Here is a 17119-nt window from a genome sequence, read left to right on the forward strand (position 1 = left end):
TGTCTGTGATTTCATTCCCCGTGGTATCAGGTTGACTTGGTGCCCAGCTGTGATGGGTCTAACTTCATCCCTGACTCCTCAATAAAGTTAAATTTCTATATTTAGTAAAGGTAGAGTGTGCTTTAAAAATATGTGTATAATTGCTGTATATGCAGGTAAGTGTATTTCATGCTAAAAAGGAAAGATTTAGTGAGATAACAGAGGACATTTTGCCTTCTATTCAGTTGTTTTAAAGTCTGTGATAGAGACTTCCCTGGGGGTCCAGACGTTAAGACTCTGCCCTTCCAATGCAGAGGGCACTGGTTCAATCCCTGTCAGGGAACTAAGATCCCACATGCCATGTGGTATTGCCAAAAAGAAAGAAAAAAAAAAAAAATTAAAGTCAGTGATAGCCATTTAGCAACATTTTGAAACTTTGCCTAGTAAGTAGGAAGTAAGTATGTGAATAAACGCTATTTAAATAATTGATCAGCATATGATCTTCTGAATTCCTCTCTGTCTGTTCTTTCCCTCTATTATCCTGTTCTATATATTTTTTAACCAGAGGTGAAATTCACATAACACATACTTAACCACATTAAAGTGTACAATTCAGCGGCATTGAGTACATGTATAATGTTGAGTAACCATTATCTCTGTCTAGTCCCAAATACCATCTACCTCAAAAGGAAACTCCATATCTTTTAAGCTTTTGCTCCTCTCTGCCCCTGGCATTCTGTCTCTGGGTTTGCCAGTTTCGGATGTTTTGTATAAATGGAGGAGCATAATATGTGACCTTCTGTGTCAATGTCTTTGAGTTAGTGTAATGTCTTACCGACTGGTCCACGTTGTGGTATGCACACTCCGTTCCTTTTATGGCTGGATATTACTCCATCGTGTGTGTACACCACAATTTGTTTACCCATTCATCTTTTGGTAGATATTTGGGCTAACCACTGATTAATATCCACATCACAGCCAAGATCCATGAGCCTTCACAATATACCTGTTCCAGCTCTTACTCTTGCATTACTTTGTTCAACCGTCACATCAGCCGCAGGAGGTGGGTATTATTTTGCCACTTGGAAAAATGTGGAAACATCTTGGATCCATTTGGTGGTTGAAACTATATGTTCCAGAATGTGGATCTTCACCATTAGTATTTTCCATGGTCCCATCCTGTACATTCAACCGCCCACCTGCTTCCAAAACTCTCGGCCTATTTGTCTCTGATTTTGAAATCACTTTGCTTTTCTTCTTCCCTATCTTCCTCTGAAAAACCACCCCTAGGTAAGTCATATAATTCTTCAGGGCTGGAATTCCTCTGCGTTTTTTACTTCTCCCTCAGGTTTGTGGTTCTGAGCCTGGAGCTGATGGTCTGTCATGGTTGCAAACATGGAGTCTATGATGGGAGGGAGCAGAGCAACTAAGGCTTTATGTTCTGTGTATCATACTGAATGTAGGACTATAGATTGCAGAAAAACATGTAAGCTATGGAAACAGCAAAATGGGACTTGTTATTACCTAAGAAATTTAGGATACCTGTCGTTTACCTTTTAGGATTAAAATTAATACCTTTGCAACATGTGGATTTGTAACATTTATGTGGGATAAAATTGTTAACATTTGCCTTCTCTTTTTCTTCTTTCGTTTTTTCCGTGTTTTCACCACTCTAGATCTTTGTCTGGGAGCAGAATCTTGAGCAGTTCCAAATGGACCTGTTTCGGTACCGCTGTTACCTAGCCAGCCTCCAAGGCGGGGAGCTGCCCAACCCTAAAAGGCTACTTGCCTTTGCAAGCCGACCAACCAAAGTGGCAATGGGCCGCCTTGGAATTTTTTCCGTGTCATCTTTTCATGCCCTGGTGAGTAGAAGCTAATGTGTTTTTGATAAATATCCATCTTGACTGTTAATCCTGAGCACGACTTGACAAGGATCTCTGAAGTGGTTTTCCAGTTTTACTGCTCTGTGTGGCTTTGATACGTCCTCTCTCAGCCATGGATGCAAATCTTCATTTGAATCTCTTTTGACATTTGTTACTTCAGCTGGTCTTGATGGGCCCTAAATTACTGTGCAAGAAAATATGAAAGGTATTACCTCAAGAGCTCTTCACATGGGGTACTGGTGGGTAACTCATGTCATTTTTGGGTGGTGTCATGCTTTCAACCCCAATATATATTTTTTCTGTTATTCTTGTGGATATGATAAGTGGAGAGCTTGTTCTCTCACACACAAATGTGTTTCTCTCTCAGTTTCTCACATGAAGACACATACACCATATATTGAACAGATTTCTTTAAAAATCTTCCTTTTCACTTTTTCATCATAGTTTTGAAAGTGAAAGTGTTAGTCGCCAGTCATGTCTGACTCTTTTCGACCCCATGGGCTCACCAGACTCCTCTGTCCATGGAATTCTCCAGGCAAGAATACTAGAGTGGGTTGCCATGCCCTCCTCCAGGGGATCTTCCCAACCCAGGGATTGAACCCCGATCTTCTACATTGCAGGCAGATTCTCTACTGTCTGAGCCACCAGGGAAGCCCCCATCATAGTTTCGGGTGACCATAAATACCTGATTCATTTGAAGAAGGTCAAGACCTTTCTGTGTTTCTCAGCCTGACATAAGTAGTTGCTTGGGGAAGAGAATTTTCATCTGATCTCCAGAGCAGCAGATTGGGTAGTTGTATGTTTGCAATCTGTAATTTCATGTACTTGCTATATTGCAAACAGCTTTATGTACTTTGGGTTCCTTTCTTCTCAAACATCGCTATGCGAGCAACACGGTCTTCGCCTCTCCAAATGAACACCCACTGAAAATGTGCTGCACCTTAGCGCACTTGCTGTGAGACTGAATGTCAAGTCCCAGATTCCAGAAGCCGCCTTGGAGAACCTTTCCTGTGGGGCTCTGGGCGCTGTGTCAGCTGCACGCTTCAATTGATTCAGAGCTGTAATTCACTCAGAGGCGTTTGTGTTCTTTATAAATAGATTAGCATCATCATTCACATAATTAGGGTAGATTTACATTTTTTAAAGAAGTCTTAAACCAATTTCTGGAGTTATTAGAACTGGCATCCTGATTTGTTCTACTAATTACAGCTCAGCTCTTGGTCTCCTGGCTACCACCTCTCCATACAGCTATTAAGTCTTATTTTTTTAGTGGCACTGGGTCCAAGGGCTGTGATCAATTAATCTTGCAAACGGTCTTCAGTTTGTGGCTCTTGGTCTGTTTCTGTGAGACCTGGACACTGCTTTGTAACTTAACCAAATCTTAGTTTGCCTGTTCTGCAAAGTAATTGTGAGAAAAATTCTTGTTTACCACACTGTGAGAATGTCATCAATTGAAGCAGCAGTCTTACTAAGCAAAGGGCTTCCCTGGTGGTTCAGACGCTAAAGAATCTGCCTGCATGCTGGAGACCTCAGTTTGATCCCTGTGTCAGGAAGATCCTCTGGAGTAGGAAATGGTTACCCACTCCAGTATTCTTGCCTGGAGAATTCCATGGACAGAGGAGCCTGGCAAGTTACAGTCCTGGGGTTGCAAAGACTGGGACATGACAGAGCAACTAACACTTTATTTCACTTTCTTATGTAGGAAGTTTGATCCCCATGATGGTGCATCAGTGTTATTACTGGGTTGGCCAAAAAGTTTATTTGAGTTCTTATGGAAAAACCCGAACGAACTTTTCAGCCAACCCAATACTAAATCCCAAGCCATCCAAATGGCTGTTTCCTTCTCCTGGGCTTGATAAACTTTGGAGAAAATAATCTTGCTGTCCACCTAAAACTTCTGTGTTTCTATTATTTTCTTCAAAGCCACTGAAGCTATCTCTCCTGTGCGTGCTTGTGTCTGACTCTTTGAAACTCCGTGGGCTATAGCCCGCCAGGCTCCTCTTGTCCTTGGAATTTTTCAGGCAAAAATACTGGAGCGATTTGCCATTTCCTCCTCCAGGGGATCTTCCCAACTCAGGGTTCAAACCTGCATCTCTTGCATTGGTCAGGCAGATTCTTTACCACTAGCGCCACTTGGGAAGTCCCTCTAAAATGAGATGATGAAATAAAAGCCACTAAATTATCCTTCCATAATTTATCTCCAGACTTTCTAATCTCCTCTGTCTCAATGTCTATGATTTGTGTGTGCTTTTCTTTTGATGGGCAGGCTTTTAAAATCTGACCAGCTGACAATGGGAGTGGAAGGGTTAGTAACTTTTAGCTTTATTCAGCCCGTGATTTTAAAGAATGTTTAATTCCACACGTGCCAGTCTCTGTTTCTTTGTTCTTTCTTTCTTTTTTTTTTTGCTAGCTACATCTGTGACGTGTATCTGGGTGTTTGTGTGTCATTGCAAACTTCTCTTTTCCATGAGGGGTTTCAGTGGGACTGGACCAGTTAAGCAAGCCTGTTGGGTGTCTGTTCCTATTTGTTGCTGTATGTTTTATAGAAGGTTCTGGGCAGGGAGTTTTTACTGTCTCATTTATTGGATACTTTTTTTTTTCCTTCTCTCCTTGTCATTTGACCCCAGAGAATGTTCTTTTCCCTTGGGGTTGAAACATTTTTCAATTTAGCCTTTGTCCAGATCTTTTTTTTTTTTTTTTTCCTACTTTTAAGTGGGGAGCATGGAAGGAGGAGGTGTCAGGGCAACGGGGCTAGGGGAGGAGATTCGAGCACAATTTAAGCTCCATTGACCAGGACGACTTCTCATCATGCTCAGTAATTAACTGAAGGGTCCCCACTGTACTCTTTGAAAGAAGGTTATCATTGTTCTTGTTTGCACAGATGAACAGAATGATAGAGTAATCAGGTACGGGCCACAAAGAGAGGCATTGTGTGAGCAAAGATCATTGAGAAACTCTTGAGCTCTTGTTCAACAGTTCTTTTGCCAGCTTTTTTTTTCCCCTTCCATCTAAATCTCTTTGCTCATTTTGAGTCATTATTGTCTTGAGAGTAGCAGTAACTTTCGCAGCTTATGAGGTTCCCAGCAGTTTAGAGTGGTTACTATCAGAACCTTAAATAAAACAGTCAATTTGTTAAACAGAACTAAACCAACTGGTCAGCTGGGAACTGAGCACATTTATGGTTGTTTGAGTTTTTCTTCTGGACTCTGTTTGTCCAAAATTAGAAACCAGAGTTGCCATTTAATTGTTATAACTGTGTTATGTAGAATCTCTGCTTGTGCTTTTTCTTGTTTGTTTGTTGTTTATTTATTCATTCAGTCAACAAATAAATGTGAGTGCCTGGCATATGTCTGTACTGTCCTCTGATTAGGGTTATAGCAGTGAATGAATCTAGAGTTCTTGTCCCATTGGAGCTTATATTCTTGTGGGAAAGATGGATAATAAGTAAGCAATCAGATAAACACAAGGGCTTCCCAGGTGTCTCGGCGGTAAAGGATCTGCCTGCAATGCAGGAGACCCGAGAGTCGTGGGTTCCATCCCTGGGTCAGGAAGATCCTCTGGAGAAGGAAATGGCACTCCACCCTAGTTATTTTTGCCTGGGTTAATTCCATGGACAGAGGAGCCTGGCGGGCTACAGTTTATGGGGTCACAAGCTTGGACATGCCTTAGCGACTAAACAGCAACACCAGATAAACACAAAAGTTCAGATATTGATGGGTGCTGTGATACACACAGACACCAGACACACACACACACACACACACACACACACACACACACACACACAGACTTGACCATTCATTTCCGCAGGTTCTGCATCTGGGGATTCAACCAACCATGGATTGGTATTCAAAAAAATAAATTCTAGAAAGTTCCAAAAAGCAAAACAAATTTGCTCAATGATTTCCATAGCATTTACATTGTACTTACACCTATTTACATAGAATATACATTATATTAGGTATTATAAATAAGCTAGTGATGTTTAAAATACATAGGTGATGGTATGTAGGTTATATATGAATATTATACCATTTTATATAAGGTCTTGAGCATGGGAGGATTTTGATTCCTTGGGGGGCCTAAAGAACCAGTTTCCCATGGATATTGATGGACAATTGTGTGTGTGTTTGTGCATGCGTGTGTATCTGCCTGTATATGTCCGTATATATATCTTTATAAATATGAGACCACATGAACACTTTTTCTCTAGAATTTTTACCTTTAATACCATTTATTCAGTGGTTCTTAGCCTCATTTTGTGACCATAAGCTTAACTGATTTTGACATCATTATGTCAGCATCTTTGTATGTTAACACATTATCATTTATTCCTTTTACAACCGTGTTTACCTTTAGCTTAGAAAGTGATGAAATGGAGAAGAAAAAATGTTTGCATATTTAACATAAAAATGTGTCCTTTATTGTTGTGAGACGTTTGCTGCCCTAACACCTTGAGTACATCTGTGGTAAGAGCTCTCCCTGGGGGAGTTCTCCCACCGTTGTGTTGGGTGCCACATATTTACCTGCCCCCGTCTAGGTCTGCTTATGTCTGAAGCTGAGAAAATGTAAGACCTTTCAAGCTCCCTCCTCTTCTTTCTGTTTGGGACCAAAACTTTCCCCCTAATACCCTTGCAGAGAAGCTGTTTTGATTCTTGTTTCTGATGGACGTGGGGTCTTTGCCAGTCTACTCACTGGGGTTCCAGGGTGTTTACCCTGTCAATGCTGAAAACCTCAGGAAGGTGTGCCTTGTTGCCAGTGTACTCGCTGCTGAGGGGGCCCCTGGGTGTTACCCAACAGTGTTCATCCACGAGAAGGCGGCCAGTTGGCAGCCATCACATGGGGAGTTGCCCGTGTGGGAATCTATGACAAGTAGGTTCTGAGATATTTACCTCCGGCAACAAAGAGTGGGTGGGGAAGTTTCATTTCAAGCCCAACTCGCTGTACCTCCTGGCACTCCCTCGTCTGAAAGGAGAGCCCGTGGGTGGCCTGTTGAGACCTCCTGGCAGAAGTTCCTGTAGGTTCCTGGGACTCTGCTTACCACCTGTGGGATAAAGTTCCAGCCCGAAGGATTGCCTGCAAAGACTCTATGGATTTGAAAATCCATAAAGTCTCAGAGCTCCTGCACCTGTTGCTTGATGCAGGCGATCACAGCGGCGGATGGAGGTTTGGTGTGGTCCCTTCCTGAACATTTAAGTATTTGTCTGGGTTCCTGGCTGGTAGCTCAAGTGAAGGAATCCACCTGTAATGCAGGATATGCAGGTTCAATTCCCAGGTCAGGAAGATGCCCTTGGAGGAGAAAATGTCAAGTCTCTCCAGTATTCTTGCTTGGAAAAATCCCATAAACAGAGGAGCCTGTTGGGCTACAGTGGGCTACAGTCCATAGGGGTCGCAAAGAGTCGAACACAACTGAATTACTGAGCATGTACACTGGCACCTTGCATATGTCTCAATGGAGGTTAGCTTCCTTTAAAAAAAAAAAAAATGTTTTTCTCTCCAAAGTTAAAATTTGTTTTAACAAAAAGATAAGTATCATATTTTAAGTGTCAGCCAGTCAGTTCAGTTCAGTCGCTCAGTCGTGTCTGACTCTTTGCGACCCCATGAATCGCAGCACGCCAGGCCTCCCTGTCCATCACCAACTCCCTGAATTCACTCAGACTCACGTCCATCGAGTCCTTGATGCCATCCAGCCACCTCATCCTCTGTCATCCCCTTCTTCTCCTGCCCCCAATCCCTCCCAGCATCACAGTCTTTTCCAATGAGTCAACCCTTCACATGAGGTGGCCAAAGTACTGGAGTTTCAGCTTTAGCATCATTCCTTCCAAAGAAATCCCAGGGCTGATCTCCTTCAGAATGGACTGGTTGGATCTCCTTGCAGTCCAAGGTACTCTCAAGAGTCTTCTCCAACACCACAGTTCAAAAGCATCAATTTTAAGTGTAGATGACAGAATTGCCAAATGCATTTAGTACATTTCCATTTTTGTAAAAATATTATATACATGTTTGCTTCTCATCTCACACGCTAGTAAAGTAATGCTCAAAAGTCTCCAAGCCAGGCTTCAGCAATATTTGAACTGTGAACTTCCTGATGTTCAAGCTGGTTTTAGAAAAGGCAGAGGAACCAGAGATCAAATTGCTAATATCCGCTGGATCATGGAAAAAGAAAGAGAGTTCCAGAAAAACATCTATCTCTGCTTTATTGACTATGCCAAAGCCTTTGGCTGTGTGGATCACAATAAACTGTGGAAAATTCTGAAAGAGATGGGAATACCAGACCACCTGACCTGCCTCTTGAGAAATCTGTATGCAGGTCAGGAAGCAACAATTAGAACTGGACATGGAACAACAGACTGGTTCCAAATAGGAAAAGGAGTTCGTCAAGGCTGCATATTGTCACCCTGCTTATTTAACTTCTATGCAGAGTACATCATGATAAATGCTGGACTGGAAGAAAGAAGCTGGAATCAAGACTGCCAGGAGAAATATCAATAACCTCAGATATGCAGATGACACCACCCTTATGGCAGAAAGTGAAGAGGAACTCAAAAGCCTCTTGATGAAAGTGAAAGTGGAGAGTGAAAAAGTTGGCTTAAAGCTCAACATTCAGAAAACGACGATCATGGCATCTGGTCCCATCACTTCATGGGAAATAGATGGGGAAACAGTGGAAACAGTGTCAGACTTTATTTTTCTGGGCTCCAAAATCACTGCAGATGGTGACTGCAGCCATGAAATTAAGAGACACTTACTCCTTGGAAGGAAAGTTATGACCAACCTAGATAGCATATTCAAAAGCAGAGACATTACTTTGCCAACAAAGGTCTGTCTAGTCAAGGCTATGGTTTTTCCATCATGTATGGATGTGAGAGTTGGACTGTGAAGAAGACTGAGCGCTGAAGAATTGATGCTTTTGAACTGTGGTGTTGGAGAAGACTCTTGAGAGTCCCTTGGACTGCAAGGAGATCCAACTAGTCCATTCTGAAGGAGAACAGCCCTGGGATTTCTTTGAAGGGAATGATGCTGAAGCTGAAGCTCCAGTACTTTGGCACCTCATGCAAAGAGTTGACTCATTGGAAAAGACTGTGATGCTGGGAGGGATTGGGGGCAGGAGGAGAAGGGGATGACAGAGGATGAGATGGCTGGACGGCATCACGGACTCGATGGACGTGAGTCTGAGTGAATTCCGGGAGTTGGTGATGGACAGGGAGGCCTGGCGTGCTGCGGTTCATGGGGTCGCAAAGAGTCGGACACGACTGAGTGACTGATCTGATCTGATCTGAAAGTCAGGAAGGATGTAACCAAGTATTAACAGTGGTAGGTTTCATGTTTTGGGAAACATTTTTTGTTCTCTTTTGCTGTGCAAAATATATCCTATAAAAATAAGGAGGAAAATGTCTTCTAGCCTTTTCTATGCATGTTTGAAATTAAATATTTTACAAAATCACGATTGAGGAAATACAACTCTTATTCCTCTTTCACCTAAACATGGGACATGCAAGGCTATAACGTGGTTTCACTGTCTTTCATGGACCTGGATCCCTTCCGTCTTATTCTGTAATCCTTGAAAATGCTTCCATCCAAATGCCCTGAACTAGCTAACATGATATTTCAGAAAAGAGGGGAGTGAAGGATAATGGACATCCCCCTCCTTCTGAGGATCCTTCTTGGAAATTATAAATAACCTTTCTACTTCCCTTTGACCAGAACTTCATCACTATCCCACAGCCTGCTACAAGGAAAATGAGTCCACTTGGGGCAGCCAGATGCTCAACTTTTTTTGAGATTTCTCTGACCAAGGCCAAGAAGTGATTAATATTGGGGGACAACCATCACTTGCTTAATGAGGAAAGTAATTTTATGTAATTCTGTGAAAACAAAATAGAAGAGATGGGTAAATTTAGATTCAGTATGAAATCACAGGCACCCAAATGTGCTGTTTTCACTGTTTTTGCTGCCACTCCATCACTGGTTTTTGTTAGGGTGTAGGAACAACTCTGTATCATTTAGAGAGAATCTCAAGAAAGTATCGTTAGTTTAACTTGTTGCTAGAGTTTGGGACTGTGACCAGAAGGACATCTGATTTCTTGGAAACCTAGTTTACGTTCTGTTACTGTTATTATGTATTTTTACTGAGCTGACTCATTGGGAAAGACCCTGGTGCTGGAAAAGATTGAGGATGGGAGGAGAAGTGGGTGACAGAGGATGAGATGGTTGGATATCACCGACTCAATGGATGAAAGTCTGAGCAAACTCTGGAAGATAGTGAAGGACAGGGAAACCTGGTGTGCTGCAGTCCATGGGGTTGCAAAGAGTCAGACGTGCCTGAGTAACTGAGCAACAACAGCAACTGATTATTTCAGACAGCGATTGAGTTTGCCAAGCTTTCGTTTATAGTTTGAATCTAGAAAGGACTCTCAAAGTACCCATATGTGTGAGTCATTGATGAAATGCTTTGGGTGGTGGGCTCAGTGTTGGCAGACGTGAGACTTTTGGAGGGTGGGACTTAGTGGGGACTTTGGGGAACTGTCAGTGGTCCTGACTACCTCTCATTGATGGTCCCTCTTGCCGTCCTCAGGTGGCTGCCCGCACTGGTGAAACTGGAGTCAGAAGACGTACTCAGGCCATGTCCCGATCCGCAAGCAAGAGAAGGAGCAGGTTTTCTTCTCTTTGGGGTCTGGACACTACCTCTAAAAAGAAGCAGGGACGCCCAAGCATCAATCAGGTGGGTTCCAGGGTGGATGAGAAAGCAAGCGTAGGTTACTTCCGCGGACACGTCACTTTGGGGATGTGCGTGCATGTGTGCGTTGTTTCTTGATTGATACACCCAGTGTTACACCACTTCAACTAGCTGAAGCAAAGAAGTTGGTTGTGCTAGATGCTTTAAATAGATAATGTACACCCACAACACTGAACTCTGCTATTAGTCTATCACCAAGCTCCCGTCCCCCACCTGCATCCTTTCCAAACGCTGGTTAATTACAGACGGACTGAAAGTGCACTTCTTCCTGAGTCTTCTGGAAAAAAGCAGGGCTTGATGATGAAGCCAAGTGGGCACCTGAGCAGTCTTTTTATGCTTCCTCTGGCGTTGGATCAAAGGCCGCCTCCAGGGCAATCTGATTATTTCTTTGCCCTTGACTGTTTGGGGTTGATGTTAAAATGGGTGCCTATCAATACGAGGAACCAGGCGTCTGAGAGCGCGTACTCACCGCCGTGACGTCCATCTCCCAAGGTGGCGGGGCTTGAAGGGGACCTGTCTCAGTGCATCATGAGTAGTACCCGCTAGGGTGCTGCATCACTGGGTCTCTAATACCCAAATGCTCTGGCCTCATCACTTTGACTTTTACTAGCAAAGGCCACTTTCCTACCAGAGTTACTTCTGGGGAACTCTCTTTCCATTGTCATTTCCTTTGGCTTTGAAAAACAAGTGGCCCCAGAGCTGCTTTGATGATAGGCATGGAAAGAACTTAGGAGAGGGGGAGAATGTCCAGTCCATGAGCTGCAGAGGCACTGTGCATTTTGAAGTCATGATTAGTATTGCCAATTTGACCTGTTCACTCTGAGCCCTTATGCAAAGTGAGACAGGTCCATTGACTGACTCAGTAAAAAAAGATCTCGTTTATTTGGCTAGTTCAGACATTAGTTTACTTAGGAATGACATTTAAAAGAGAAATTAGGCCTGAACGCTGAGGTACTAAGTTCTTAGCTGCCCACCACGCTCATGATTTCTACCTGGGATGTAGAAACGATGAGCAGGTGGGGAGAGCCTGAGCAGTTATGCTGTTTGTTCTCTGGTCTTTGGGGAGAGAAGCCCGTCAAGTTGGCTGCCTGGGGTCTTGCTTCTGTGTAAATTCAAAGAATAAACTGGAGGAAAGTCAATATTTCAGCAGAAACAATCACACACAAGACTTGATGACTCTTGATTAAACATGCAAAAAGGTGACCTCAGCAGTCAGCATTTCTTGCCTCATTCTGTGTGCCTCCGTTGGCCTTACAGGTGACTCAGACCATCACTATAAGTACATGCCAGGATTTGTAGTTGGCAACTCGAATTGCATTTCTCTTCTGTTAAAAAGCCTTATTTCAGGGACTTCCTTGGCGATCCAGTGGTCAAGACTTGGTGCTTCCACTGCAGAGGGCATGGGTTCCATCCTTGATTTGGGAACAAAGATCCCACATGCCATACAAGCAGCCAATAAATAAATCAAATAATAAAATAAAATAAAAAATATCTTAAAAAAGGAGCTTTAGTTCATTCATATGCTTCTACTTTATGGGTGCCCACTTATGTTATAGTCCATTGCTGCTGAAATATATGCCTGAATTTAAACAAATCCAAAAGAAGTTTTAGCTATTTCTTTTAATCAAAGGATCATGTGATTTTATATAACCAATTCTTTTTTTTTTTTAATTTTTTTTTTATATAACCAATTCTTGTTATTCTCTCTTAGTTTTAAAAAACCTCTTAGCCATAAGCATACCAATAGGAATTTACTTGTTACTTTAGTACTTTGAAACAGATAAAAATTGTATGTTTCTATATATCTCACTTGCTTTGGAGCAAAACCTTTTTCTTAATTCCATACTTTATACCAACAGTACACCATCAGTTGAGAGCCAGGATGTAAAATTTCTCACGTTCACGTGTTTGGGTTTTGACTGCCTAGTGGCATGGGCACCCTGATGTGGTTTCAGTCATATCTTTTTAAATTGGATTATAACTGCTGTGCGACGCTGTATTAGTATCTGCTGTGCAATGAGGTGAATCAGCTAGATACACGTATAGCTCTATACATACATATATCTCCTTGTGGACCTCCTTCCCATCCGTCTCTCATCCCACCCTCTAGGTCATTACAGAGCACTGAACTGAGCTCCCTGCGCTATACACCAGCTTCCCACTAGCTGTTCATTTTCACACATGGTACTGTGTATATGTCAAACCTAATCTCCCAATGCACAGTCATATCTTTAAGTTTGTAGGATTCATTAAATTTCCAAGGGTAGACAAGTTTCTATTTTTTAAATAAGAAACTTTTCCATGGTGTTGCGGTAATATAATTCTAAATGTATGTTCTCAGGTTTTGAGGATTTTTAAGTTTTTTATTTATGTATTTGCTTATTTTTAAATTCTTTGGCCACACCTTGTGGCATTTGGGACCTCAGATCTGAAACCGGGATCAAACCCATGCCCCCTGCGTTGGTAATGTGGAGTCTTAACCACTGGACCATCAGGGAACACCTCTTAGTTCTGAGGATTAAAATGTAAACTAATTATTATTGGTAAATATCTGATTAGGTGTGTGACACTGTAGTTGAAACTCTTCATTGTGAAAGAATCCAGTCCATTGCATTTGTAAGCTAATTCATCTAAATTTAAAGAAAAGAATCTAGCTCTAATAAGCCAATGTTAAAAAATTGTCCGAGAGTTGGGGAGTGATCCCGACAGAGGAGTGGTTTTCATGGTCTGCTAGCCTGTAAATTGTTTTACCTACTTTAGAGTTTGATGTGTGAGTATGTGAAACTCTTGTAATGTTTTCTAACAGCCGTGCCCATTTCCATCCCCTTCTCATGCTTCTTTTGCCCAAATTCCTTTTTAAGATGATACTTTTGTATATGCAGGTGTTCGGTGAGGGAACTGAGGCTGTAAAGAAATCTTTAGAGGGAATATTTGACGACACTGTTCCAGATGGCAAGGTAAAAATAAACACATGTTCCTTTTCTAAAAGTACCACAAATACCTCAACATTACACAGTGCAATGGTTTCTTGGGATCCTAAAATTAAGTAGACTCAGTATTAGAAACTGAAATAATCAGTCCTTTAAAATTATGTAACTGGTCGAGAAGAGATGGAAAACTTGATTACAGTAAGACATTCACCTGCTGACATAACATTTTCAGTAATTTTCATTTGAATGTTTATTTCCGTCTAGAATAAGGGAGGAAATTGGGGTTCTGGGTAGCAGAATATTTCATGCCATTGTAAGTTCCTCTCGTAAACAACTTCCTTCTCAAGAGGTGAGTCTGTACTGATCGCCCTCTCTACCCACACATGCTATTTTGCTTCGATTAATTTCAAAGAACTGTTCTAATGGTATGTTCTTTCAAAAATAAAACATGCATTTGCCTCCTAAGACAAGCATCCAGTTATAAATCTCCAGACTTGGTTTAACCTTGTGCTTGGATTTAAAAGGGTCTTTCAAACTGCTCTGATTGAAAGCCCATAAAGAATATTGATTTTTTTTTCCCCTAGGCTGCTATTTTCAGCCTCTAAATGAATGGACATCCCTCATTTGAAAGACCCCAATGATGATACCAGCAGGCTCTTTGTTGGGGAAGGGGTGGGAATTCTGATGTTGATAATGTGACCTTGGTATGATCCTTCCATTCACTGACTCAGAATCAATATGACAGAGTTCAGCTTTCAGTTGCCATGCAACCAGGCAGTGGCTTGTCACATGTTCTAGATAGAGCTGAGCCTCTGAAATCAGGGTTCTGGCTACTGGGGGGAGTGGGGAGAAGTGTGGTCACGAAGGGACCTTTTTCTCCCTTTGATACCTAACTACTCCTGGATTATGTCATTGTGGATATCAAGATAGCTGTCCTTGGAAATACTCATCAATAACCACCGTCTCTTTCTGATGAAATCTCATGAAGTTAAGTCACTGTCCTTACATGCAATCCAAGCACAGTTTCTGTGTTCATGTATTCATGTCTGAAGTTAGGTAATTCATCCTGAATACCATAATTAGTACACTTTTAAGGTAGGGATGTGTTCCCCAGGTACACAGATCCTGGAAACTGCAAAAATTGTTCCATTGGATTTCTGTCGCTCTTTTCATTTTTCCGAGATACCCCTTTGTTTTTACTCCTTGGCTGGAATGCCTTGTACTCGAAGAGCAGTTTAGATGCAAAATTTGGGCTGATCTAGTGCTAAGAGCATTTCTTTAAGGTGGCATGTGGGGACAGAGTGGGAAGATTCCAATTACAGTTAATGGGATTTGGGCAAGTTTATTGCGTTTTGACAGTGCCTTCCCTGGGGTTCAGTTTATCTGTGAAAGCCAAACTATTCAAAGGCAGAGCTGAAATTGTCTTCTCCATTGAAGAATTTGGTTTAGTAGCCTTTATAGAAACATGTCCCCTATTCTGGGACCTGATCTTTTTAGGTACGGAAGGTGTTACATTACCACCTCTCAGGCTTCCATTTGGAAACTTGTTTCTTCTTATAATCTGCTGATGGCAGCACATTTTCAGTAATCTATGGGTACATATTTACCAATCTGTGGATATAAACCAATAATCAAGGCTTATTTCTTACCACCTGTTGAGCATCAGCATTATTTTTACCTTGCTAAAATCTAAAGAAATTATTTCTTTGCTTACTCCAGAGAGACTAGGTTCCTAATATTTCATCAACCTGTGGGGTGTTTTTTGCTTTAGCTGTTTAGCTGGCTTAGATATAGCCCAGCTGCTGAGTACGTAGGTAGGACATGGCTCCTCCTACTCTTAGAAACTTGGTACTATTCCCTGATTCAGAGGATGGACTGATGGCAACAGCCTGAGAGAAGGCAGAAAGCTCATCTGTGGAGTTCTCTGCACCTCATAAAGGAAATGTAGCTCTCTGTCTCTCCCAGAGCTGTGCCAAAGGTTAAATGTGAGCACAGAAATGATGCTGGTTGTCAGTAGCTTGTGTTGGAACACCATCTTTAAGAATTTCCTTGGAGCCTCCTGGTTGCCTTTGAAACTTACAGCTCATCAGGGTACAGTCTTGCCAGAGGACTCTCAGCTCTAAATTTGAAGTGGGTTTGTGGAAGAAATCATAGCAAGAAAGCCGAACTGAATGGATGGTCCATTTCTTTCTTTCTTCCAAACTTTGATATCCACTCAGTCATGCAGTGCCCACCTGTGGATGCCATGGGTCAGGTGTGAGGTCTGCATCTCACCTGAGACATCTCGCCCACCCCCAGAAAGCTCCTTTCTCTATAATTTATTCCTCTCTCTGAGAGTCCCCTCTGTCCTTCACTCCTGCCACCACACTTCTGCCGCCGGGCCCTTTTCTTCAGAATAGATAATCCCCATGTGCTATCAGGGGGTCTGAGATCCTCAGAGACTGACTTGCTGCTCTGCTAACTTTATTTCTTATCCTAGAGGGAGAAAGAAATGGTCTTACCCGCCGTCCACCAGCACAATCCTGACTGTGACATTTGGGTCCACGAGTATTTCACCCCGTCCTGGTTCTGTCTACCGAACAATCAGCCAGCCCTGACGGTTGTCCGGCCGGGGGACACGGCCCGGGATACCCTGGAGCTGATCTGCAAGGTATGAGGCCACTTGGGGTTGTTTGCGTTGGAGGACTCCACAGACACTCAGATGCAGGTGGCAGAGGAGGATTCTTGAAAGAACACCTTTATTTCATAACAGAGCAGTGTTGGATCCTCTTGTGATATACGCATAATGGATGGATGTGATTTCTTCCACACTAGGAGGAGAGGGATTCTCTTAGTAGCTTCTTGCAACATGTGTTCTTGATAGATTTGTGCAAAGCCTATTATGTGCTCATTGCACAAGTTGTAAAGAATTTAGGTAAAGAACAAAGCCGAAAATTAAGGCACCCTTGTTCACAAAATTCAGAAGTCACCTCGGTGAACATTTTGGTGTTTGTCCCTGGTCTCTGTTTGCCACAAGCACACATACGTGTATTCAGTGGCATCATATTATGTGCACGGAGCTTCCCAGGTGTCTCAGATGGTAAACAATCTGCCTGCAACGCGGAGACCCAGGTTCAATCCCTGGGTCAGGAAGATCCCCTGGGGGAGAGAATGGCTACCCTCTCCAGTATTCTTGCCTGGAGAATCCCATGGACAGAGGAGCCTGGCGGGCTACAGTCCATGAGGTTGCAAAGAGTTGGACACGACTGAGCGATCAACACAACACTTTATCACTTGCACTATTTGTAACCTGCTCTTTGACAGTTTCTAATATACCGTTATGACCAATGTAGATAGCATATTCAAAAGCAGAGACATTACTTTGCCAACAAAGGTCCATCTAGTCAAGGCTATGTTTTTTCCTGTGGTCATGTATGGATGTGAGAGTTGGACTGTCAAGAAAGCTGAGCACCAAAGAATTGATGCTTTTGAACTGTGGTGTTGGAGAAGACTCTTGAGAGTCCCTTGGACTGCAAGGAGATACAATCAGCCCATTCTAAAGGAGATCAGCCCTGGGTGTTCATTGGAAGGACTGATGCTAAAGCTGAAAC

The 17119-nt window shown here is 42.5% G+C and overlaps 1 protein-coding gene across 6 annotated transcripts in view; it reads left to right on the forward strand.

The window, feature by feature from the left end:
• Positions 1-17119, forward strand: part of TIAM1 (T cell lymphoma invasion and metastasis 1) — a 465511-nt gene that overhangs the window by 345005 nt on the left and 103387 nt on the right. For all 6 annotated transcript variants that reach the window (XM_027538787.1, XM_027538923.1, XM_027539081.1 and 3 more), the window contains 4 exons: positions 1656-1841; positions 10438-10584; positions 13482-13556; positions 16009-16179. In XM_027538787.1, coding sequence (XP_027394588.1) covers positions 1656-1841; positions 10438-10584; positions 13482-13556; positions 16009-16179 — 579 coding nt within the window. The remainder of the gene's footprint in view (positions 1-1655; positions 1842-10437; positions 10585-13481; positions 13557-16008; positions 16180-17119) is intronic.

Source organism: Bos indicus x Bos taurus, chromosome 1 (assembly GCF_003369695.1).
Source record: "Bos indicus x Bos taurus breed Angus x Brahman F1 hybrid chromosome 1, Bos_hybrid_MaternalHap_v2.0, whole genome shotgun sequence".
Taxonomy (NCBI): domain Eukaryota; kingdom Metazoa; phylum Chordata; class Mammalia; order Artiodactyla; family Bovidae; genus Bos; species Bos indicus x Bos taurus.